Source organism: Stegodyphus dumicola, chromosome 7, assembly GCF_044657685.1.
Source record: "Stegodyphus dumicola isolate Sdum_Otavi_A_Nest chromosome 7, ASM4465768v1".
NCBI lineage: Eukaryota > Metazoa > Arthropoda > Arachnida > Araneae > Eresidae > Stegodyphus > Stegodyphus dumicola.
This window is the reverse complement of record NC_140774.1, coordinates 198385161-198411747: the sequence shown is the minus strand read 5'-3', so window position 1 is coordinate 198411747 and position 26587 is coordinate 198385161. Positions and strand designations below refer to the sequence as shown.

Below are 26587 nucleotides of genomic sequence, written 5' to 3'. Positions count from 1 at the left end.
GGCTAATAAAATATATCTTAAATTGGTGATAAAAGTGCAATATAATACTGTATTATAGCAAAAACATATCACTAGTTTATTTTTCATTTCAAAGATATATATATACAAGACAATAAAAATATAACAGAAAGAAATAAATACTGAATTGATATGATTACAAATTATTGCACAATTTTGTGCTTATGCACAAAATATTTAGCAAATTTCTTAACTACTGAAGTTTCAGAGATTGGCTTATGCACAAATTTAAAAATTCAAACTGAATTACAAGTATCTCCATCATAAAAATGAATAATTGAAATATAGGATGTCCACAAAGTCCCTGAACAATTTTAACCTGCTTTTGTGACCACCCTGTAAGAGGTACTGCTGTATATTTTTTGTAGTATTTTTCCAAACAATGTGTAAGTTTTCTCCTAACAATTTGTTTTGGTTTAATATGCACAAAATGAGAGGATGTGGGGATCTGAAAATCTTCATGTCACAAGGGAGTTGAAGCAGTAGAGACCAAAAGTACATGTTTGGTGTAGGATGTTGCATGACAAGATATTAGGACAATTTTTTCCCCCACGAACAAACAATAGCAGCCAAAGTTTACCTCGACACATTAATTAATTACAACTGCTCACAGTGTTAGGACCATTAACCAGATGTCATTATTTTCCCATGACAAGTGGTAAGATCCACATAACACTAGAGGGCACTGAGAGCGCTATTGAGTGTGCAGTTACTCGATGGAAGGTGTGATGCAGAGATTCTGAGTTTGAGATATTATTATACTCCATTAAAATCAATTTATATTTTATTGATTGGTGATTATTAATTTTGATTTATTCATATTTGATGTGATATTATGTTTTACTGAACCACCATATATATTAGAAACTTGGATTACCACTGAATCTTCATACCACTGATGCGCAACAAGGTTATGTAACTTTTGTCACTTGTCATAAAAGCTTTGAACCTTGCTTGTAAAAGTATGACTAGTACTAAAGGGATAAATTGTTCCATCGCAGACATCAAACTGTTAAAGTTGTTTATGGATTTTGTGAACACCTTGTATATTTTATTTAATCCTATTAACATTAATCAAAATTCTTAATGCCAGTATCTAACTCGAAATTTTCTTGGATGTCTCTTTCTGCTAGAGAGGAATCTGGGTGAATGCAACTGTTCTCCTTTCAATCATTAACATAGTTTTGTCACTTGCCTTGTAGAAAATGCCGTCTTCAATTCTGTCCATAAACCCATTCAGCAAAAATTAAGAGGTTGAGGTAGTACACGATGCTGTTTAACAGCAGGTAAAAATGGCGTCTTTCCAGAATCCCGATTTCCCGTGCAGATTTCAAGCAGTATGCACTACTACACAAATACATGAGCTTGCCAACTTGTAATTTATTTACGGAGCTGTGGATAGTAACAGAGCAGCTGATCAAAGGAGGTACTGAGAATTATCCCCAAGTATTTCCTTAAAGCAGCTGCTCTATTTGCAGCCCCAACGATAAAATATATGTCAAGAAGTTTCACATTCGCATGCGTACCCCACAAAATCCGCAGGAGGAATGATAATTTATGGCAGGAGACCACTCTTATCTACAGTTTAGCAACACCCCATACCACCTCAATACATTATTTCTGAGCACATGTTTCACTACAAAAATCTGCTTATTCCAACACACTCTCTACATGCCTTTATTTCTGCCAGATATTTTTGAATCACCCTATTTACAGATATGAATAATTGCATTTTACTCATAATAGCAAGAGCAAGTAGCTTGTAAAGACAGAGCTAGAGATTACTTAAGAATGATACCATAATTGAAAACCAAATTAAAATTTGCCTGTCCAAAACCAATGTCCTTGCACTTTTGTCAATAAATTTATAGATAATTTACACAATAATTACAAACTCGGCTTATGCAGCAATAAACTGAAAATAAAGGCAATTTATGCAACTTATGTGAACTTGAAGAAAGTAACAAAATTCACATGTAATTACAAGTAATAATTTTACTAATAGAAAATTTCAAAATTCCAGATTATTTTATACATTTTCATTTTTTCAATATGATAAATATTGTTACTTCTATAAATTAAATAGAAAAATTTGATAAAATGAACATCAAAGCAGCAATAGTGACATAACTTTTCCATGATGAAAAAAAGATTAACTTCATTATTTCCTTGTTCATATATTCTCTTTATAAAAACTACACTGGTGAAAAAAATTAAGAGAATTTGCATATTTTATCGAATTGCATGAAAAGAACTGAACTGAAGAAAAAACCACTGCTTCTAGATAAAAATGCAAATCTTGTACGGCAAACATGCAAGTGTACACGTGTGTGTAGGAGGAGCCAGCAGAAAAATAAGCTTTATAAGCGTGTGGAAGGTAAGACGAATTACGTTCGCTAGCCCACCTCAGCGAATTTCTCCGCATTATCTTGCAGCAATCTGTTAAATTCACATCAGAGCAGTAAAAATGAATAACCACAAAGTTTATATGATGGAATGAAATGGCAAATTGCAGGAAAGCTAGAGACAAACCAATCGCAAGTCCAGATCACAGACAGTTTAATTTAACGCCCAGCGTCATGCGTAACCTATGGAAACAGTTTTAGGATACTGGATCCATCGAGAAAAAGCCTGTGCCAGGTTGTCCAAGAGCCATGACAACCAGAGAAGATCACTATTTGTCCATTTTAGCAAGGCATAACAGAGGGGCTACAGCTTCTCAGCTCTCTTGGGACCTGTAAGAAAGCCATGTAACAAAGGTGACCATTTCCAAAAGACTTAATGAGAGAGGGTTGCTTGCCAGAAGACTGGCTGTTTGTGTCCCGCTCACATCTACGGACAGGAGAGTCCAATTAGCATGGTGCAGGCAGCATAGTGATTGGAGTATGAAGCAATAGGTGACCGTTCTGTTCACCGATGAGTCCCATTTTAGCTTAAACACTGATTCTTGCCATGCTTTCATATGGAGAGAGCCAGGGACCTGCTACCTACCCTCCAAATTCCCCAACAATGATGGTGGTGGCGGTGTAATGATCTGGCGTTAGATGGCGACACATCTCTGCATGTCTCTGTCTTTAACAGAAGCTCTGTGACTGGTGTGAGGTATAGGGATGAGATCTTGGGTCCCTATGTTTGCCTTTTCTAGGATGCAGTGGACTGCGAGTTCAGCTAACAGGACAATAACGTGAGGCCAGATAGAGCTCTTTGATTCGACAATTTCTCGTGAGTGAGGATATTCGTTGGATGTATTGGCCAGCCATGTCTCCAGACCTCAGCCCTATAGAGCATGTCTGGGATGCTCTGGGGAGGGCAACTGCAACTCACAATACCCCTCTGAGAACCATCCAGGAACTGAAAACAGCGTTGCTGAATGAGTGGGACCAACTGCCACAGGCACTGATAAACTGCCTTATTTCTGGTATGGTATCATGCTGTGAGGCCTGTACGGCTGTTAGAGGGGATGATACCCCCTATTAACCCAATTCTTTTGTGTCTTCTGCAACTGCTATTTCAGACATTCAGACTCCCAAGAGTTACACATGCACATGTGTGTCTATTATAACTGTTGAATGTTTATTTCGTTTGTATTATATCAACCTATGTTCACACCAAATTTTATTAAAATCTGCCCAGTAGTTCTAGAGATTGTATATCAAATATGAAAATTCTCTTAATTTATTTCACCAATGTATGTAGTTAAAAACAGTCAAGATACCTTTTTTTATTTCCTGCTATTTTTTTTTTTTTTTTTTTTTTTTTTTTTTTTTTTTTTTTTCTCAATGTCTAGTAGCTCATCAATAAAATGTTTGCTAATGCAACAGTGGCTCTTATGGACTGATTAACAATTTTAGGTACTTGCATATTATTAGATCAACTGCAAAAGTTGACTACCACTGAATTACAAAAACTGGCAGAGATCCTGCCATAGTTGCACCAATCACTTTTGTAGAACTTTGAAATAACTGACGGCTATTTACTTAATAAACAATCATATTCAACCTGCTTCATTTTTGCACTTCAGAAAAATCATTTCATCGATTTCTATTTGTTCCTTAGGCCATCTGATTTTACCAGAAGCTCTGTTTAAAACATTGTGAGTACAGACTTCCAACAAATAATTTTTCCAATATTTTACTGTTTTGTCAGCATACGCAGCTGATCATATTGTGTTCATATATACACACATAATTTGATGGTAGAATCTCATAACTCTTAAATAATTCATTGTTTGCTGTTCTGCAGACAGCAGGTCCTAAAGCTTAGTATTTGATTTTTTTTTATTTTATTTTATTTTTTCCAAAATGAAAGGAAAAAATACGATATTAAGAGTTAATTTATATGCATGTTCATAAAAACAAAAAATGGCTTATCAAGAATCAATAGGTGTTACATCAAACAAAAATGTATGTGCTATGAGTGCATGAGTGCATTGTTATATCACACTTATCCACAACTGCAATTAAATTGCATTGCTCGGAGAGAGTTTCACAAGTAATGGGAAAATATGTAAGTACCCAATTTTACTTATAAGTACCGGTATTGAAATTATTTACATTCCTCCAATGATTGTGCATGAAAGTAAAAGAAAGTAATGAAATATTCTGAAGCATGACAAAACTAATACTGGAAATGAAGAAGCAAAACTTCTCAGATATTTATATTTGCTTTCAAAGAATTTGAAGACAATTCAAAATATACTTATATAATCATAGTAAAAAAATATTTAAAATACAAACTGAAAAAATTTTAAAATACAAAAAGAATAAATTATTCTGAATGTTTTAAATGTTTGGAACATAATTTGTAATTTACAGTATGCTATTTTTTTTTACTGATTAATATTCAAAAATGTATTTTTGCTGATCAACAAAGGTTAATACTGCAACTTTATACTCATAAAAATCAAAATGCATACATAATCACTTTTTGCATAAAAACAGAAACAGAACAATAGAAATCCTAGCAATAAGTTTCTTATAATTGATGAGTCTACTGCAGATAAGTCTTTTCAAATGACTCTACCAGAAAATGCCCAGACATTAGAGATTTGGCAATCATGCTGTCTGTTAAAAACAGAGCCTCTAAAATTTCGCGCATGGTTATCGTTTGTAAGAATCACACTGCAACTCAACTCTTCTCTAACTACAATGCACTTCCAATGGCGGATAAAGAGATAGATGTATTCCATGACATCCTAACGAACGTATTCTTGAGACTGTATAATTTGAATTGTAATTTTACTGTTGTTTTAAATATATTCTAGTGTTAGTCTAACCATGTGGTCATTTAGTTACGTTATCATTCATTGTATGCTGAATCAACATCGAAGGAGATACAGTCACCACCTGGGAGGAACAGGTAGGCAGAATTTTGATATTTCATTTGATATAACTTTTAAAGAAACTACCAAATAATTAAGTTAATTTTTTAACACTGGCCAAGCAGGGAAACCATCCTGACCAATGCACTGTCCTGGCAATGTTGCATTAAAGACCCTCTGGCATGCTGGAACTCCATACATGTTTTAATGTTTGCTGGAAGAGTATTCAGTAATTCTTATAAAACATCTTGTACAAATAATTAAGTATGTTCTTAAATCTAATCAACCTAATAAAAAGTATAGGCTAATCAAATGGTCATGGATGATTGCAGCCTAAACTTTTATTAAGAAATGCCACTGATATAAATGTGGATGTATGGCACTGGTTTCCTACACATTAAAATTTCCTCGAGTAAATTCATCAGTAAATCCCACAAAATACAGCTTTAATGCAGTCTGCCAGAGGAACCAGTAATTAAAATTGATATGAGGCTGATAATCAGTAAGTATTACGCCCTGCATGCACACACTGTTAGAGATTTAATCATTTGTCACATTGTATGTACAACTTGCCAAAAAAAGGGGGGAGGAAGTTCTATACCTCCCATTCTACTGGAGCAATTGACGAAATTTAACTTGCATTTTCCATGTCTCGAAAGTGCGACTTAGGATACATATTAAATGTATTTATAGCATTATTCTACCATACGTACTTTGACAGAAAATCGGATTTTTTATGAAATAATGTACCAATTCTTTTCCGTATTTTGATTTTACAACTCAAATTAAGCCAAAGTGCCAAGTTTTGTAAAAATTGCACGAGTAGTTTTTAAAGAATTAGCTCCTCCATCATAATTGAATTTGGTACATTTATTAATATCTCTTTTTTATATTAAACTTATTTCATTCCTCCTTTCACATTTTGAAATTTAGGTTCATTTCAAATAAAATTTGCTCGTTTTTTATGATTTATTTTTAAAATTTGTATTTTAAAATAATTTTTATAAATTTTTAGAAAAAAATTTTGAATTATATCTATAAAAATTTTACATCATCTTACAGTAGATGTATTTCTAGGGGCTACATTATCAAGAACCGATTATGTAATACCGAAAGATAAACTAAGAAAACATACTTCACTTCAAGGGCGTAGGATCAACTTAAAAAGAGCAGACTTTCTAAATTTGTTACCTCATATTTATTCACAGTAAATATACCTAAATAAACTGCTATTAACTTAAAACAGAATAACACATAAATGCATCTATCTCGCACCCTTAACTATGAAGACCAATCTTATGCAATTCACATGTATATACACATGAACTTTCCCCACGACCTTCTTCCTCGTGAAGTCACTACAGATGCGTGCGCTTGCGATCCACCTGCGTCTGGGTACCGGCAATGACGTCGTCATATTTGCTTTCACCAGAGCCGTGCCTCCATAAACAAACATTATTATTGGACAACAGCTATTCTCGTAGCATATGTTAGGAAAATTTTACTCAACGTTTCCTCAGATAAACTATTTTTTATTCAAAATTACCTAAGATTTATGTGAATTTACATTTTGGCACGTTTTTTTGAAGTTTGGCACATTTTGTTATATGCGACAATTATGCCAATGTGGTTTACGCACTTTTTAAAAATTATATGAAAGAATGAAAAATGCACCTTTATTTTTCCATTCATGCACAGGAAAAGGGAAAGGAAAATGGGTTACCATCAATTAAGAGTTTTGCCTAGCGAATTATTTCCAGCCCAAACTGAAAAAAATGCACTGGGGAAAAAAAAAAAAAAAAAACTGCCCAAACTTGGGGGGGGGGGGGAGGTTAAATTTTTAAATTTCTCCATAAATTTCTCGCCAAAAATTACAAAATTTAATATCCAGACATAATTTGAGTCGTAGAATCGAAATAAGGAAAAAAATTATTTATGTTATGAATTTTTATGTTATTTCAGAAAAAGTCCGATTCTGTGTCAATACCTAAGTTAGAATAATGCTTTATATCTAATATGTATCCTAATCTAATATGTATTCTAAGTTGCGCTTTTGGGACATGGAAAAAGGAAGTTAAATTTCGACAATTGGTCTAGTAGAATAGAAGATATAGAACTTTTTTGTGTGTGTGTGTGTGTATGTACCACACTAACAACTAAAGCACTTTTATACCATCATAAATTTCTTAAATGCTACATTCAGGACAACTTCTAACTATATGCAGAGTTTTCTTTGTTTCTGTACCTTTAGATACTCTGTATCTAGCAAGATGGTGAGAAGAAATTAGTTTGCCACAGATTTCACAGATGTTCACAATCATTCAACGGTTTTAAATGTCTTGTAGCATAGTGACCTGATACAGGTCACTATGCTACAAGACTGAACAGGTCACTATGCTTCACATTCCCATTCTCAGCTCCTTCCTTCACATTCCCATTCTCAGCTCCATATATAAAGTAGCTTATTCCTCCTGAAATCTATAGAAGAAATGATGAGCCCAAAACTCGGTAAATACTTGGCTTCATTGAAAAATGGTTCACTGCTTAATTTACATCAAACATTGCATGATAAAAAGTGTTTATTTATGTGTGTTCTATCACCCTTTATAATGTTGATGAAGAGTTTTTTGATTCACCTTGTACACATAATATATTTTATACATGATGAATTATTATGCATAGTAGATACAATACATAATTTGTCATAATGTAAAAATAAAATATCCAACAGAATACAGAAAAAGAAATTATTTAATAAGAAAATACTGAAATTGCTATTACCTGAAGAACAATAGGTAACTGTTCAGGTACACTATTATGGTTGTGTACTGATGACAACCAAACTTGGAATGCTGTGAGCTGCTCAGAAAAAAATGGACTATATGAATAATTCACATGAAGTGGGTCTTCTAAAATACCGGGTAGTTGTGCCAAACATAAATCAACAGCCAAATCCCATGCTTGCCTATTGACAGATACATAATTGCTAAGATTTATAGCCAGTTTAACACATTTTTAAAACATAATCTATAATAAAGCAATGTATAAGAATATATTACCAGCCATGTAAAAACAATGAAACACCTGCATTCTACAGAATGCCTGGCGTTTTTAGGCAAAGTATGAAATATCAGAAATATTATATACTTTACCTAGGCACTGTATATAATACCTAGGCATTTTATGGAATGACAAACGCGCTTTAGGCAAAGTATGAAAAAAAGGTCACGATAAGCTATTATTTAACGGCCCACCAGCGGCCGAGCGGTAAAGTCGCTGAACACTGGTAGTTCGGTCCGAGGTTTGAATCCCGCGAACGGGCTGGCTGCATGGGTGTTTTCGTGGTTTTCCCCATGTGTAACGTGTATACGAGCCAGTTTCCCTTAGAAAGTCCTCCACGAAAGGCATCCCTCCTCTTAGGCAGATAGCCCTTGTGTGCTTTGCCATAATTAAATACACCACACCTATTATTTAACCTTTTCACTGTCATGCCCGAAATAATCTCAGCCATAGCATTGGTGTTCCAGAATGTTATGCCTGAGTATGTCACGGGGCAATTTTATTTATTTATTTATTTATTTTTGAGGGCATCGTATTGTTATACAGTCAACAGTCGTTAATTCGTACACCCATAATCCAAAATGATCTATAATCCGGACCTCAAAGTTAACAAAATAAGTTCGCAAAGCGCCATCTATTCGTCAATATTGGACCTAAAACTTCGACACCATTTTCATATTTGTTCTTTCTTAGGAACATGTAAAATGTTTCATTTCGATCTGTTAATTTATTCATTGTTTAACCACCCTTTATATCTAACGTGTTGTGGCTTTTTTCAGGTATGGATAAAATTGAGCAACGTGCAATTATCAAATTCTTTGTAAAGAAAGGTTTAAAGGCAATAGAAATTCATACCGAAATGGTCAATGTGTTGGGTAAATATGCTCCTTCAAAAACAATGGTTTGCAAGTGGGCTAGTTTATTCAAAAGTGGTCGTACCAGCCTTGAAGACAATCCGCGAGAGGGACGTCCAAAAACTGCATCAATACTGGAAATCATCGGAAAAATATAAGATATGGTATTGCAAGACTGTCGATTGACTGAAAGAGATTTAACAGAGGCTTTAGGCATTTCATTGGGCATAGTGAGCAATATTTTGAGTGTTAATTTGGGTTTCAAAAACTCCGTGCAAAATGGGTGCTGCATTCTCTAATGATGGAGCAAAAACACATTCGGATGCGACTTTGCCAGCAACATTTGGAGCGTTTTAAGAAGAATAAAAGCGACTTTATCCGTCGATTTATCACAATGGATGAGACTTCGGTCTACCATCATGATCCTGAATCAAAACAGGAGGCTAAGGAGTGGTGCGAACCCGGCTCTTCGGCGCCGAAGCGAGTTCATGTGCAAAAATCAGCCAAGAAGTTGTTAGCATCAGTTTTTTGGGATGCAAAAGGAATGTTGTTTATAGATTACCTTCAAACTGGCAAAACAATTAATTCGGATTATTATTGTAACCTTTTGAATCAATTAGATGAAAAAATTCGTGAAAAAAGACCCGGATTACAGAAGAAGAAAATCATTTTCCACCAAGATAATGCACCTGTGTGCAAAGCTAAAAAAACAATTGCTAAAATAACTTAATTGAAGTACAAATTGTTGCAACATCCAGCCTTTTTGCCAGATTTAACTCCCTTCGACTTCTGGCTCTTCCCACACCTTAAACAATATCTCTGTGGAAAACGATTTTCTTCAAACGAAGAGGTAATAGCTGCCGTGGAGGGATATTTTGCAGAGCTGCCAAAAAACCACTACAGTCAAGAGATCCATAAATTAGAGTAGAGATTAGTCAAGAGATCCATAAATTCCAGCGATCTTAAAAAAAAGCTGGTATTACAGCTTTTTTTTAAGATCGCTGGAATAAGTGTATTGAAGTAGAGGGAAACTACGTTGAAAAATAAAGTCATTTTTACAAATAAAAATTGGTTTCTTCATTTCCGTTCCGCGAACTTATTGATTACAGCTTTTTTTAAAGCTGTAATTTGTATTTTTGGAAATAAAATTCCGAACTTTTTTATATCTTTAATAAAATTCAGTTATTATTTAAAAGCACATTCTTACCCACTTTCTTTTTTTTCTTTTTTTTTTTAGAATGATAATTGTATTTTGGTCACCAGTAAAACTGACAAGTACCAAATTTCCTTTCAGAAATGAAGTATTTTAAATATAAAAAACTAATCATGGTGTTGTATTTTAACTGCATATTTCTGCATGTTACTGAACTCAGTTTTTAGTGCAAAAAAGAAATTAAAAATGACTTTAAATTGAAAAGCAACAAAATTTATCTTACCACATAGGATGGTGGTAGGTTGATGGTAAAGGTGGACTTGATACTGGAGTGCAATTGTAATACCTCATTATTCTCTCTGCTAATAAAAAATTTCTAAATAGACTAGCAACCAATAAATCTTGACGGAAAAGACGCTGAAATGTTTCTTTAGGAAGAACATTCCACGCTATTGTGTCAGTTATAGCAGTAAAAATCCAATTTAATTCGCCTAACATTGTTCTTCTGTCTGATACCTGACCAGGAATTCTAAAAAGAAAATAAAAATATATACCAATAATTTTTCTTCCAAGTTTAATAACATTTATTTCAGTTCCTACACACTCAGAAACAACATTACTGCACAGCAAAAAATAAAATAATATTTTTTTTTTTATTTATATATTATAAATGTTAGTAATTATTAAGAAGAATAGTTTATTATATGCCACTATTAATTTTTAATTCTAACAAAAACTCATTAAAGCTAACTGCATTAAGAAATTTATTCTGCAAGATGATTATATTTGCATTACATAGATAAACTGCCTCAAAGGCAATTTTTTCTACTAAAATATAAAAAAAAAGGCATTACTTCCTGAAAATATTGGTCCTACACCTATTCAAAATACAGTAGTTCTTAAAGAGTGAAATATTTTAGCAAACGTAAGGTTTGAAAGAAAACTGAAAAATTACCACTTACTGATCTATCAAATCCATAGTGATGTCTGGTAATAATTTATTTTTACTCTGTAGAACAAACCTAGGAAAATACAGAAACAGTATAAATAAAGAAGATTAGGAATAAAACAAATGTTTTCTTAAAAGGATGGAAACATACAGGATTTCCTATCAAGCCTATATTAGATCTCAAAGTATATAAAAAATGACCCAAAACCATACCTGGACAACTCACAGTTTTCAAGAAAAATGTGAAAGAAAAAATATGTTACATCTCGAATATGGAAAATAAGTTTTATAGGAAACATGAACATTGGTTCACATATATGATAATATGTTTACATGAGAAGATGTTAAAATGGCCCTCATCAAAAATACCCAAGACATTCTCACATGTGCCATGGAATGGTGACTAATAGAATCCAACAAAGTGGTGCCCACAAAAATGAATGCAGTATGACATAAAATAACCAAGTCTCTTTTGCTAATGAGTGAAGTCTGATTTATTCGTTTCTTTACATAACCTCATATGAAAATGTTTAAACACTGGATCTCATTGTCATGGAAGCCAGAAAAGTGGACCTTTATGCTCAATCCACTGACCACAGTATTCTATGTCCAGCTTAAATATGTCAATGTCTCCCATCATGCTGGTATTGGAATAAGTACTGAAAATGATTCACTAAATGCAATAGCCATTCAAGAAACACATCACTGAAAGTCACCTGGAAGCAGAACTTAGCAGACTCCTGTAATGGACATAACATTCTGTACTCAGTACTTTTACTTCCATTACACTGAATGCCTACTGCTCAACTCCAGATTTGTTTGAACCTGTAGAATCAACTTCCTGTGAAAGTGTAAAATGCCACAGGTTCAGCCTTGTCAAGAAATTTGTTAATATTTCTTAATTTGTCATCTAGCTTGCAGATGCTGGCATCAGGATAAATAAGTGATGGATAGCAAATGGGCATACTCCCTCACAGTTACCATTACACTGACATATGTTGCAATATCTGCAAGAAGAAAACATTATCACTATGCAAAGATTTTCTGCTTCCAGGTGACACGTCATCCTCTGGAAAGCATTATGATGGGAAAAATTAGTATTTATTCTAGTTTAATCTTTTGTTTCCAATAAACTCAGCTTTCTTTGAGATGACAGACACAACATAATATTTTTTCTTTTGCATTTTTTTTTTGGGAGGGGGGAAGGCCACAAAAGAGTGGTTCTTGAGTCATTTTTATGGAGTCTGATTGAGGAATCTCATCTTGCAGAATTTATGGTCTTGATGAGATATCCTATATAATTTGCATAAAACACAGTTTAATTTCCCCATCTCAAAAAGGGGCAAAAATAATAATCACAATAATAAGTTTGAAATCAGGATGTTCGATATTCAGAATGACCTGATATCCAGATCTCCAGACCATAGGCCAAAAAGTAAAGAAGTAAATGAAAATTCCCCTCCCCTCATGAAATTTACAAAGGATACAATACTGAACAAAAAGAAGCAGATGTGATGTAAATGCAGTTTTTCTTCTCATTAACTGAGATTCCTGCATGTCACTTTAAAACAACTGTGCTGTTGCCATGGTAGCCAATAATAATACATCAACCGGCACTGTATTAATGTTGACCAGATCACATATTCAGCAATTTATTGGTTGTGAGAGGGGGGCAGAGGTGACGCAATACATTTTGTCACCCAGTATAGTCTCTGCTGGTCCTAAATTCTGCTACCCAGTGCCTCTCCTAAATTCTAAGAATTTTGCCATCCCTATTTTTTTAAGCTTTGTGCTGCTCTGAATTCTAAAATTTTCATCGCCCATAAATTCTGCCATCCAAGTGCAGCCACATTGGACCTCATGGAAGTAACTATTCTTCTACTGCACTACAACAAAAAGTGAAACTCTAGCGTTGCCATGTCTACATGTCATCTTACTAGATTTTAGCTAATGATCTAAAATTTGAAAATCTCCAAAAACCCTACAATTCTAAGATCTCAGATGCTGTATTGTATACATCTCACACAGAATACAGAATAAAAAAATTGCAGTCTTTTATTTAAATATATAATTCAATCTTATAACTATTCATGAAAATACTACAATATCAATTCCACCCAAACATTTGTTAAAATGTTTTTTCTTTAGCATTTGCAAAATGTGTAGTTATATAACCCTCCCCCTCCAACTATTTTCCACAAACTGTTAACTGCCCTTTCATAGAAAAGCCTGCTATCCTCTTCTGCTAAAGCAGATCATGCAACTGAACGAATGACATATTAATGTAAAATTTGTATCAAAATCAGAGAAGATTACACCCCATATTATGGCTCTTTGTTTTGTTTGTATAATAGGTAAAATTTTTTCCTAAATGTATTTCACGTGACTTAAATACTCAGTAGTGTTAGACTTAAAACCCTGTATAAAACTTCAGGGAAGCGATAGTTTGATTCAGATTCCCTAAATACAAACTCAACTGATTGACAAATTATGAACTAAATGATCAGCATTGCCATATCTATCTAAAGAAGTGATTAACAAATCTTAAATTTAAAAAAAAATATGTAAAAAAGTTTATTCCAATTCTAACTACAGAGGTACCCTGATATACATTCACTTTGAAATACATCTAATTTGATACATGTCTTGTTTGGATAAGAATTTGTTGTTGTTTTGTGTGTGTGTATTTGGAATATAGCTCAAGTTCAGAGTGTCATGACTGTGTGCACACTATCCTTTCTTACAGCTTTTCGAACAATACTACAACCGCTTGTGTGTCAGTACGGTTGTTGTTAGCATTCATTTAAATGCAGCTCTGAATTTTCGAGTGATTTTGCGTTTTTTTGCATAAATGTTTTGTAAATTCATTAAACAAGAGTTTTAAGAAAGCTAATGGTCAAATAATGAAGAAAATGGTTAAGAGCACCATGGATGTGAAAAAAAGACACTGTTGAAAAGTATGAAGATGGTATGCAGGCTCAGCTGTTGCATGCCATATGCTGAGTACAATGGTGTCTGCGACTGTTATTAAATAAAGATGTTATTAAATAAACTAACGGTAGAAACAATGGCTAGAGATATTAGAGCCTGCTAAAAATCTAAATTTGCTCTGGATAGCAGAAAAATACTTATGTATTATGCATTATATGTATTTTATTTCATGTGCAAAGCTTCATTTATATTGTTGCATGCATACAGGTTTGTAATGAATTGAATGCACAAGTCCAATGAAATGTAAATAAAATTTATTCTTATGACACCAAATAAAACAAAATGCTGAAATTTCTTCAGAGATATTCGTACAATATTGCACTATCTCACAGTAGCTATATTTTAAACTACTAAAACGTTTAAGAGAACTCAATTCAAAAAAATAGAGAAATCTAATCCGATCTCACCACGAATTCGCTACAATCAATAACAGTACTAAATAAATAAACTGAATTGAGATGTTTTTCTTCAGCTTTTAAAAGCCTTTTAATCTGCACGAGAACTTCTGGCATTTTTTCGATAGCAAAAGAGTACAATTACGAGATATCTATAATTAAAATGTTAAATGCTCCTGTATTTTAATTTTTCTGGCGTAATTTTCTCTTCAAATAAGTCTTGTGCTGCATTGCATAGGAATATGAAAAAATTACAAATTCTACTAAAAAATAGCTAAATAAATACAAAATCCATAACAATATAAAATATATAGTTTACCCATTGCATTTGTATTTTAGTACTAAGCAGTGTGAAACAACCAATGGGAATTTTTTATAAGAAAGAATTAATTATTTTTCCTTTATTTCTCATTGAAAAAGTTCATTTGGTTAAGTCCAAGGATATGGAACAAATTAATGATACATAACAAGGTACCACTGTATATGAAATCAATAAAAAATTTTTGTTCTTTTTCAGTTTCACCACATGTTAACAATTTTACATGATAAATTACCTAACAAAAATATAATGTTTTAAAACCTTTCCTTGAAATGCATAATCCCTTCCAAACCACACATTTATAATTAATAATTTTTTGACAAACTATGATTGCCTATGACTTGTACATTCTAGTTTACCACACATTTAAGGTCACATCTGCTTAATATAGTTTTTGTTAGAACACAAGAAAAAGCAGAGGTGAAGACAAAAAAGTAATATAAATGTATTTTTGCTTAAAGATGGATGATTTTAACAGATAACAATTTTTTAATTAAAATTTTCAAAAATTTTAGAGAACACTATGAAAAGCACAAGAAACATATTCAGTTCAAGATAATGAAGTTTATTACATCTCATTTTCATGTGCCTGGAAATTTGTCACAGGCATATAAAATAACATTAAGTATAGAGGAAAATGGATGAGGACAAAAAGTTTGTTTGAACGTAGGAGTTTGTTATAAACTGGGTGTTCAGTAAGAAAGTTTAACAGGCTACTCTTTAAAATTAATATGATACTTACAGAAAAACAAATTAACTGACTACCTGCTAAACAAATTTAAATCAATCAAAACATAACTTTTAGTATTATGTTGAATCTGCTACAATACACTTATTTTTTGGAAGGCAGGATATTTAAATGGCTATAGCATACAATTTTGAGAAGAGCAAGTTAAGAAAATAACTAAAATTTATGTTGAAAATAAAACTAAAACCAACTTTCTTTAATAGTTCAAATTCACAATAATATGTACTTTCTAAATACAGCAAGATCTTGGTTTTTGATACATATTATAAAAGGGATTTTCATATTACCATTTTAGGGCTATGTTTACAGGTGTAGTAAGGCACGAAGTAAAAAGGTCAGCAGGCAAATCAGGATTCATGGGTAAAATCTGTGTTGCACTGCATGCAGCAAGTTGAATACATGAACTATAAGACGGCAAAGGTGGTCCATCATAAGGTGTTTTGCTGTTATTTATTAAAAGCTAAGAAAGATAGAAAAAGTTACTATTTAATTTAATGAATAGAAGTCACTGAACATATAAAAAGCTGGTAATTACATGCTCATTTATTACCTAAATGCAAAATATCACACCAATTTCTCAGCAGTTTAAAATATAGAGAAAAAAAGTTAGCTGTAACACTGCATATAACACAATACAAAGTCCAAAATCCTGATGTTCAATATCCAGAATGATCTAATTCCAAACCTCCCAACCACTAGCAATTTTTTTAGTTTTTTTTTTTTTTTTTTTTTTTTTTTTTTTTTATGAAAAGGAAGAAAGAATTAGATTCTAAGAGTAGTGCTTACATGCTTAATGCTTCAAACATTCACAGTAGACATTTTTTCATAAAAGCATGCAGAGAGTCCTTATTCTTAATTTCACTTTGACCCCCCCTCCCCATGAATTCCAATTTCACTTTGATTCTCCAAATAAAACATCCCCATGCTGAAGAAATACAATCACTTATTAACAAAAATCCGTATGATCAATAATTTGGCTTCCTAACTTATTGCTGGGCAGACATCTCAAACACAAAATATTTTGTCAAAGGTATCCCTCATTTTAGGGATACTTAACATCATATAAACTTTAGGCCAAATTGGAGTATCATTTATTATTATTATTATTATTATTATTATTATTATTATTATTATTATTATTTTCATCACCACATAATTATTAACTTAAAGAAGGTTGAGAAATTACTCACACAGCCATATCTAAAACAATTTTTTATTTTAAATATCAGTAACTGAATACCAAACAGCATGGTAACCTTTTAACAAATTTAAGCCAACTGCATTGCAAAGTGTGTAAATAGATATTGTAAATGATATTAGTAGGCCATTTAAAGTGGTTTTAATTAAGAATAACTTATCTGTTATTTGGACAAGCTGCCAAGGAGTATTTTTGGGTTATGCTGTGTGGCAGACCATCATCAGATACGCAACAGATGTGTTTACCCTTATTTTAACTAGAAACTGTTTATTATTTAAAAATATGCCAAAATTGCATGATAAATGCATAATGGAAAATTATCTCTTAAGTATATGAGAGAATTTATTTCATCAGGATTCATATAAGCCTTAAGCATATGCAGAAAAAAGATACAATTATAATAAATAACAAAGCTAATGTAATTCCAGCTTAATTTCCTTGAGGTGATAGAAGTAAGATAAATGTTAGAGGAACAATGTAGTTTTAGCCAGCAATTTCATGATACATCACTAATAGTGTATAGTGAATGCCTGCTGAGCTTTATGATGACAGCCATGAATTTGAAGGTTTTTGGATATCACAAACAAAAAATAAAATTTTCAAATGCATGGAATTTGTGAAAAAATGTAGAGAAGGGGTAACAAATAAAAATGCTATAACAGAAGTATTCCATTGCAATGACAATGCTCCACTAATCAATAAACTAATGAACAGCAAAATCTGTAATATGGTACCAAACCCAGAAAATTTTGCTATTGTTCGTGAAGGAAATGACAGAAAGGTTGCTGAGAATGAAAGAATTTCAGCTCACAATTTAGTGGGAATTCTCGACACATTAAGTACATGATTTGAACTTTGTAACTATGCAAGAATTATATGTATCTATAAAATTAAAGAGAAAGTATTAGTACAAAATATGAAGCAACTTAATAATTTATATTGAAAGAAATGTGTAATAAAGCAAACAAATGAACAGCTTTCTTCTCCCCTCCCTCGAGTAAATTTTGAATTCTTAAGGTCATAAATGCTTCACTATTTCATAAACAACTATTTCAGATTTTTAATTTTATAATTTTTACATGTAATCTTACTAGACTTAAGACTCATGAGCTAAAATTCAGAAATGCTGAAGTCCTGAAGAGTCTAGTTACCAAGCTTTTCACTGTAACATTGCATAAGTTGAATCAGTAACACTGCAGTAAGTTAAATACATGAATGCTAATTTGAAAGAAATGGCCTATCACTGGCATTTCTTTGTTATTTGTTAAAAGTTAATTTATCATCATAGCTGCTATAAAAAGGCCTCCATTTAACCTTATTAATCATTTCAACAATAAAATCAGCTTTTAATCAAAAATATAAAATTAAAAAGTTGTTTTATATTTTAGAATTACAATTTTAATAAGCAAAATAAAATATTAATAATAAAATAGTGATTTACAAGAAATTTTTAACAAATTTAAATAATAAAATGCAATGCTCACTTCAAATTCCCTTTCATGTTGCTTAGCAAACACTTCAAAAGAATCAACTATGAGTCCAGCACAAGAACAGTCATATACATAAATTGAAGGAGCACCCATCCACTGCTGAAGATCATATATGGAAAGTGGAATATATTGTGTATATGTCTAAAAGTATAAAAGTATATTAAAATCTTGATAGTAAGGAATATAGAAACGTAAGTAAATTATTCAAAACTGAAATACTGTACTTTTTACAATGCAACCAAATTATGTGATACAGTAGAAACCCTTAAAACCTTGTTTTCATTAGGCGGTACAAACTCATTGCATATGCGGTTCTCCAATCAGTGAACTAACTGACTTCGTTCACTGATTGACTTCACATTGACTTCGTTCCCTTACCACATCAACGTCTGTGATGTGGTAAGGGAAGACGGACAGTGTGGAGTTGAAACATTTCTAGCTTTGGGGTAAATGGTAAAAAAGGAACAATGAGACAGTGTCAATCAAAAATAATAGTGGTAGAAGCAGCAATGGGCTTCAAAGAAAGAATATTTTGTGAAAAAGATACTTCTTTGTGAATTAAAACAGCAATTGACTGAATTTAGTTTAAAAAAAAAAATAAGAGAGACAGAGAACTGCATTCACAGTGCTAGTCTGAATAGAGCAGTGGTCAGTGTTAAGAAATTCAAGTATAAAAATATAATTCAAGCCCATGAAATAGCAAAATTTTCCCTAATAATTATTTCCCACCCCTAATTTTGTATAATCATTAACTTTTAAAGAAAATGAACTTTAGACTATCTCAAATTGCTATAGCAAATGAGATATGGCATTAACAGAATTTTTTTTTCCTTTTATGAAATGGGTAAATTTTATGAAAGATAATAATCTGCTTTAGAAAGTATATTGGATAGCCTTTCAAATACTGTTTCATTAAAAAGTATATTAAATAGTATTTTTCTGTTTATAAATATAGTTTTTAGTTCCATATATTTGTAGGCAGATCTTTTATTTTTGAATACATTTTTTAGCAGTCAATTTAACTTCAACAGAAATGCTGCTTTGAAATTCTTTTTTGTACAAAATGTATTAGAAGCTCAAAAACAAAGCTATGATGAATTTATTTTAGATGATAGCACATTTAAATGGAACAAAAAAATCAGTTTAAAAACTCGTTTACTTAGTTCTCTATGTAAGCCAAATTTGAAGAAGCCGTATCTGTGAGCTACACTTCATAAGCAGAAATAAAGATTTACAAAAAAAATTGAACTTAAGTATCTTAAGAGTCCAAATCCTGTAACTTAAATATAGAGACCTCTGGAGTTAGTGAACGTAATTGGTCACCGAACTTCCATAAGCACAAATCCAATACAGTTGTCTGAACTGCAAGTCTGTCTTCAAATGCATTTCTCTCAATGATGCCACGTGTTTGTACCACACAGTAATGAGGTTTAAGGTTTTAAAGAGCTACAGAGTTAGGAATTTCTGAAAAAGTTTCTAATCCTCTAGCCCAAGAAGATTTATTAAGAATAGCTTGTAACATGAATACATACATATACATCGATTTTTCAAACAATTTCATGAGTGAAGCAAAATTTATACATTTTAATTTATAAAAAATTAATTTATGTTTCACTATATTATTTTGTATAGCTGTCTATCATTTTAATCTCAACAACGTTTTTGGTGGGGCAAGGCTTAGTTTCTGGGAACTGCTACGTTTTATATATATTCATTTCCTTCTCTTGTTATATCAAACAGCTGACAACAATGCAGTTAAAGATGTGAATACCTTTCTTCTTTTGCAATTTTAATTGTTGGTATATACCGTTTTTCACCTTTTCATGCAATTTTTCACCATTTATTTATTTATTTTTTAAGGTTTCTTCTGAGTTGGATATGGATTTAAATGTTTCACTTTTTGTTTCATATTATGTTTGTATATATATATAAACTTAAAGCATCTAAAGTTAAAATTAAACTTGAATCGAAATAAGGAAATTCCCCAACAATATTAATAATTGCAACCGTGGACAAGAGGTTTAACACTGTACCAAAACAAATCAAAATTAAAATAAGAATTCATCAGTAGAATAAAGCCAAAAAATAAAATGCAAAAAGGGGGGAAAATAAATAAATAAATGCTATAAAAAATAAAAATTAATCTCCTTTTTCTGAAACCCTAATTAGGAACTCATCAGGAGAAAATGAATTAAAGTTTCATAAAAGTCGATTAATATGTTTCAAATACATGTTTCGTTTTTCCGATTCATTTCAGATCAAAAACTGAAAAAAAAAATCAATTAAATTTTCATTTAACACATTAAAATTCACTTTAAACCAAAAAAAAAAAAAATTATCTCAAATGTATCCAGAATTTTCCCCACATGCATTCGAAACACTTGGAAAAAAGAATAAAACATTACATTATGCTAAATTGACTACTCAAAAAAATAATAATAAATAAATAAAACTTCATATTATGCAAATTGACCACTAAAAAAAACTGTCAAATAACATTAAATGTAAATCTTACATTCAAAAGCAATAACAAATTAAAAAGCAAAACTGAAATACTTTTAAATCAAATTGCCATTTAAACATCACTCAAAAACTGGGTGAACCCTGATTATGCGATCCTAAACTTTTAAAACCAAGAAAACAAAAAACTTTTCAGAAGAGATTTCTATAAATAATATAAAATTTAATCACAGCCTTAAACAGCTAAAAACTGAAAAACCTATTTGAAACAAAAATTTAAAAAAATGTAAAGTTACTGAATTCTAAAGACGACCATCTTTTCCAAACTGTGTTCCTTGCAAAAGAAAGTTGAATCCAAGGCTACTCTGGAGAAGCAAAAATAAGTACTTCTTGGAAAAAGTATGCAATAAGGTACCAAGTGTCCAATAGCAGAAAAAAATATCTTTACATGTGTTCAAAATGTCCTATCCTCAGGGCTTGATGTAGACTTAATGAGGCCCTAAACTATTTGAATATTTGGGGCCCTTTATAAAGGGTATCATATAATTTTGGCCGGCTCCCAAGAACATGGGAGCCCTAAATTATACCTTGGGCAGCTTATACGCAGATCCGGCACTGCCTATCCTGTTAAACTTTGTGGGGTGCTGCAAAACATTGGGTACGATCTGTAGAAATTATTACCGATGAGGAGAATGAACAGCATACACATGTGTGTGTTTAAAACTAAATTAGTACAAAGAGAGAATTTAGTAGAATCATTCAATAACAATCACGGCTGGAGTGGCAAGGATGGTGATAGTAGATAACCGGAATTTTTTTGAAGAATCGAAAAATCTCTTGAATCCAAATATCTCTTTATTACTTGTCAACTCTTAACAACATATCTTACAGCATAACAGATTCCGTTACACAGCACAGCACTGGCAGCAATCTGCACCCCACAATTTTAAAATAGTGCAATTAAATTTTTTAAACAATGATATATATAAAAATATAGCTAAGTGAGAGACATGGGCTATTCAGGGATAAGCAAGCATCAAAAGAGAATGGGCACAATGCAGCTGATGTATTTAAACTTGGAAATTTTTTGCATGATTTCTAAATGATGATTGATAAAAGATATTTGCCTGGAAATAAATGCTGTGTCAGTGCAGATGTGAAGGGGTTGTACTAATATTCAGATCAGAAATTTAAAGGGTTTATTACCAATTAAAGGTTTTTCATATTTTATATTTTCTAAATGTATCTTATAACATATCTCATTTCATGGCACAGCACAAAGGGAGCAAACTGCACCCGAGAATTTTAAACTACAGAGTTACATTTAAAAAAAAAAAATGGATAAATATAGCTGAGAGATGTAGCCTACTCAGGCATAAGAGGAAAAATAAAGTGAATACAAAGCAGCTGAAGTATTTATAGAAACTGAGTGCTATGAATGATGACTTGATAAAAGCCCACAGCAATGTGGATCTCTGCGGGGGAAAGAAATGCTGCATCAGTGCAGATGTGAAGGGGTTTTTATTAGCATTCAGATAAGTTTGTTTGGTTTATTTAATTACAGCAAAGCACACTAGGGCTATCTGCCTAAGGGAAGGGATGCCTTAGCGGAGGACTTTCTAAGGGAAACTGGCTTGTATACACGTTACACATGGGGAAAACCATGAAAACGCCCATGCAGCCAGCCCGTTTGCGGGATTCGAACCTCGGACCGAACTACCAGAGTTCAACGATTTTACTGCTCGGCCGCTGGTGGGCCAGCATTCAGATAAGAAATTTAAAGGTTTACTTCCAACTAAGAGCCTTTCATGTTTTATAAATTGCATACATACATTGCAACAACTGAAAATTTAGCAGATCAACAGATTTGAAGTAGACAACATTTTGTCGCTTAATGTTTTAAATATTAGATTAGAACTTGAAGTACGCATATTAACAGATGTTGCAAGTGAGAAACTGCTAGATGCAAGAGAATGGTTAATAGAGAGAAATTTGGCATTCATGAAAAAAAAAAAAAAAAAAAAAAAAAAATGGAGTTAATGGAAAGAACTGTAAAAAATTTTGGCAAGTTGTCCAATTATTCAACAAATTATATATTTATAAATTAGATCTCCAATGAGATATTCTGACCCAAAAACTGAACATGAATTTTTGTGCAGAGAATAAATAATATTTCATAATCTCAGCAGTATCTGACTATCAGTATTTAACGGTGTTCTATTTTCTGCTATTATACCAATCATATAAATAAATGAACTTTCAATAACTGGTCCATGAAAGCAAGGTCAAACAGATTTAATCAGTTTTGTCAATATAGACTATTTTGGTTCCCCATCCTCTTTTAGCCTAAATACTTCAGACAAAACTTCATAATATGAGTTTTTTCTGCTTCTGTACAACACAAACAGAAAAAAACTTTTCTATGTAAGATATATTTCCTATCTGAGCAAAGTCAATTTGCTCATAAAAGAAATTTCTCTCTCACTGAAATTTACATAGTCTGAGAGTTTATGTTTTATAATACCTGAATGATATATTTGTTCTAAAACTAAATTTAAGAAAAATAATATGTCTACATTTCATAATTCCGGAATTTAGAAAGTAAAAAATCTGGAATTCCAGCTGTTTCCAGACCACAATTACACCTGAACTATGAAGTAGATACTGAGAGTTAGTTATTATGTTTAGTAAGTTGTTCTACAGAATTTAGTTACAGTAGATCCAACCAACATGTTTACAGTTTTCACTTAGGCTATTGTTGTAATTAATTAAAATCACCTCAATTTGTAAAACCAAAAAATCATTATTTGCAGTCTGAAACACAATAAGCAGTAGCTAATAAATATCTGCTGGATTTTAGTTCGAAAGTGACTTAACAGTTAAATACTTGCAAGAGACCCACCTAACTGGCCAACCCAGTTAGATAACTTCTGGTGTTAACCATTAGATAATAAGTTATTTCACATCACAGAAGTTAATGCTTATTACAAGTATACAACTTAAACCATCAAAAACATCAAACATGACAACTTAAAAATTTTTACAATGATCTTTGATAACTTACTTTTAACAGGTCTAGATTTCAGGTTTTTTGTAGAATTCAATCACTGCAGAAGGTACATCCTTAACATTGTACTCAAAACTTACTGCAATTTTGGTAATTTTCTAGGGTATAGGATTCAGTAATGAGCAAATGTATGTAATTTGCAGAATACATTACACATACATACTGATTGATTTTATAGGCTGATGTAACCAGCACATCACAAGGATGCATCAGCTATATTAACATATATAAGACCTCTCAAAACTTCCATCTTCTAGTCACATGACCATTATAAATCATAACATGGCTCAATAGCCATATTGAAAAAGATTGGTCAATCAATTCATACTTACAACCACACTTACATAAAAAGATTTTTCTTCTTTGAAAATATGAATTTTTTTTTTTTTTTTTTTTTTTTTTTTTTTTTTTTTTTAGAAATAAAATAAATTTTTATTTTCCTATTCATATAAATAATTATATAAATAGGGAAAAAATAAGGTTTTTTTTCCATTCTTGAATCACACGCACTAAATAATTTTCCATGGCAAGATACATAAACCAATAAGTAAATATTGACTAATTTCATTGGCTGGTGTAACCAGCAAATGCTGTTGAAGCTGTATCAACTACATCAACAGAAAACCAAATACAACTTTCCAAAAACTCTTGCCTTCTGGTAACATAACTGTGATACTCTTAGCATTATATATATTTGACAGTTTGATAACCAAATGGCAAAAAATTGATCAATCAACCAAAACTTAAAATCTTTTTGCAGTACTACGTATTATTTCATTGACTGAAAACTGTCACCAAGCAGAACTATTTATTGCCAATTACAGGCAAGTGTGACATTACAACACACTCATAACATCTGTGCTTTAGTCTAATATAATCTCAATTGGTTCTTGATAAGCCACATTTTGTTTTTATGAACAAGAATATAAATTAACTGCTACTGCTGCATTTTGGGAGGGGGAATTTCGGATATGTCTTCTACAGAACAAAAAGCAGATTATTATTATTTTCAAAGTTATAATAATAAAAAAGTGTTTTAATGGGCACTATAAGGTACTTTATTTGAAAATGGCAATAAAATGCAAAATGCTGCTACAAGAACATATCCATTTGAAAAGGCTTGCGGTTCAAGTGCTGTAAAATCACATTTGTGATTCCGGTTGAGAGGATTAACATCTGTTGAATGGGAAAAAAATAGCTGGATATGGTCAGATAAACAATAACACATTGGGAAAATTTCAACAAAAAGTTGTACTCATAGCATTCATAGCTTCCAGTAAAATCCAGCATAGGTTTTTATTAATTGCTTTGTCAGTTAAAAGCTTGAATTAATATTTATATAGGTTTTCTGCCAATCTCACAGAATGTGATCTACCACATTTAGTTAGTAATTTATTGTTCCACTGGTGCATGCGATATTGCAACAAATCATGACACTCTTTATCATGATATTCTTCACACAAGTAAACTGAATGGTCTATTGGGATTGCACCAAATAAATTTCCATTGTGGAAGAGGACACACTTCACGCTCCACTTTGAGCTACTGACGAAAAATTGCTATTGAGTTGCGTTACAGACTGTAATTCCCAACTCTTCCATTAAACTATGCACGTTATGGCAATACACAAATTCATCACCACTTCGAAAGTACTGCATAAATGCACTTTCTCTTGATCGAAAGTATCATATCCTGGCTCCTTTTTCAAGCAAGTTTTTCTCATGCAGTCTTGATGCTAACAACTATGAAGCTTTTTTGGATAGTTTCAAACCTTGTGCCAAATCCTTCAACTCATGCTGGTCAAATCCCTTACATATGGAATCATCTTCAATTTCAAAATCTTCATTGTTGGGGTTAACTTGATTTCACCAGAATCATATTCCTACATTTCCAAAGAGGATAATTCTTTGAAACGCACTGGGAGTTCAGCTGAAAGAGGCACTGGATGTACAGCTGATGGTCTAGGATAACTATATTTTACATTTGTTTTTCTTGTTATACCCTTACATTTTTCACTATACAAAATTAACAATCACTTAATCTTTGATCTCTGGACAGTTCACATATAATTAAAAACCTTGTATACAAGCAAGAGCTTGGACTCAATGTAGTAATGTGCTTCATTATATCAAAACCACACACAACACCTCATTACAGTACTGCAGATGTAACTGAACTAGTCTAGACAAGCATGCATATGTCACCAGTCTCCTACAATTTCATTCATATGCTGCGAATAGGAAGGTTTATGTCAACTAATTAAGAAGAGTACTAATACTTCCTATGATCCATGCTCAATGCTATGGAAAGTGGTCACATTCACATAAGATGCAGAGGAAAAAACTTGAGATGATAGAAGAAAGCTAACTACAGTTTTGAAATTAGCATGCCTATTTAACTCTAAAATAGCTCAAAAATCAAACTCAATAGAAATTGCGTTCCCCAGTGTAACTGGAGAACAAACTGTTTCATGTCAGTAATAATAGCGATGTTTGCCAACAGAGGGTGCCCATTTAGGTGACTTTCTTGGATGTTGCTCTGCTATGTTCGGGATCTGCTGCTGCT

General features: G+C 32.1%; 1 protein-coding gene across 2 annotated transcripts in view; it reads right to left on the bottom strand.

Annotated features, from left to right (window-relative positions):
* The window catches only part of raptor (regulatory associated protein of MTOR complex 1), a 123452-nt gene that overhangs the window by 78707 nt on the left and 18158 nt on the right, over positions 1 to 26587 (bottom strand). Inside the window, exons 1-6 of one of the 2 annotated variants that reach the window (XM_035362571.2) lie at positions 24020 to 24095; positions 18490 to 18636; positions 16095 to 16267; positions 11368 to 11427; positions 10689 to 10934; positions 8120 to 8303 (exon numbers count right to left, since the gene is read on the bottom strand). In XM_035362571.2, the coding sequence (XP_035218462.1) occupies positions 8120 to 8303; positions 10689 to 10934; positions 11368 to 11427; positions 16095 to 16267; positions 18490 to 18588 (762 nt within the window). In that variant the 5' untranslated portion in view covers positions 18589 to 18636; positions 24020 to 24095. Of the gene's footprint in view, positions 1 to 8119; positions 8304 to 10688; positions 10935 to 11367; positions 11428 to 16094; positions 16268 to 18489; positions 18637 to 24019; positions 24096 to 26587 lie in introns of those variants that run through there. The other variant, XM_035362570.2, reaches the window with a different exon arrangement.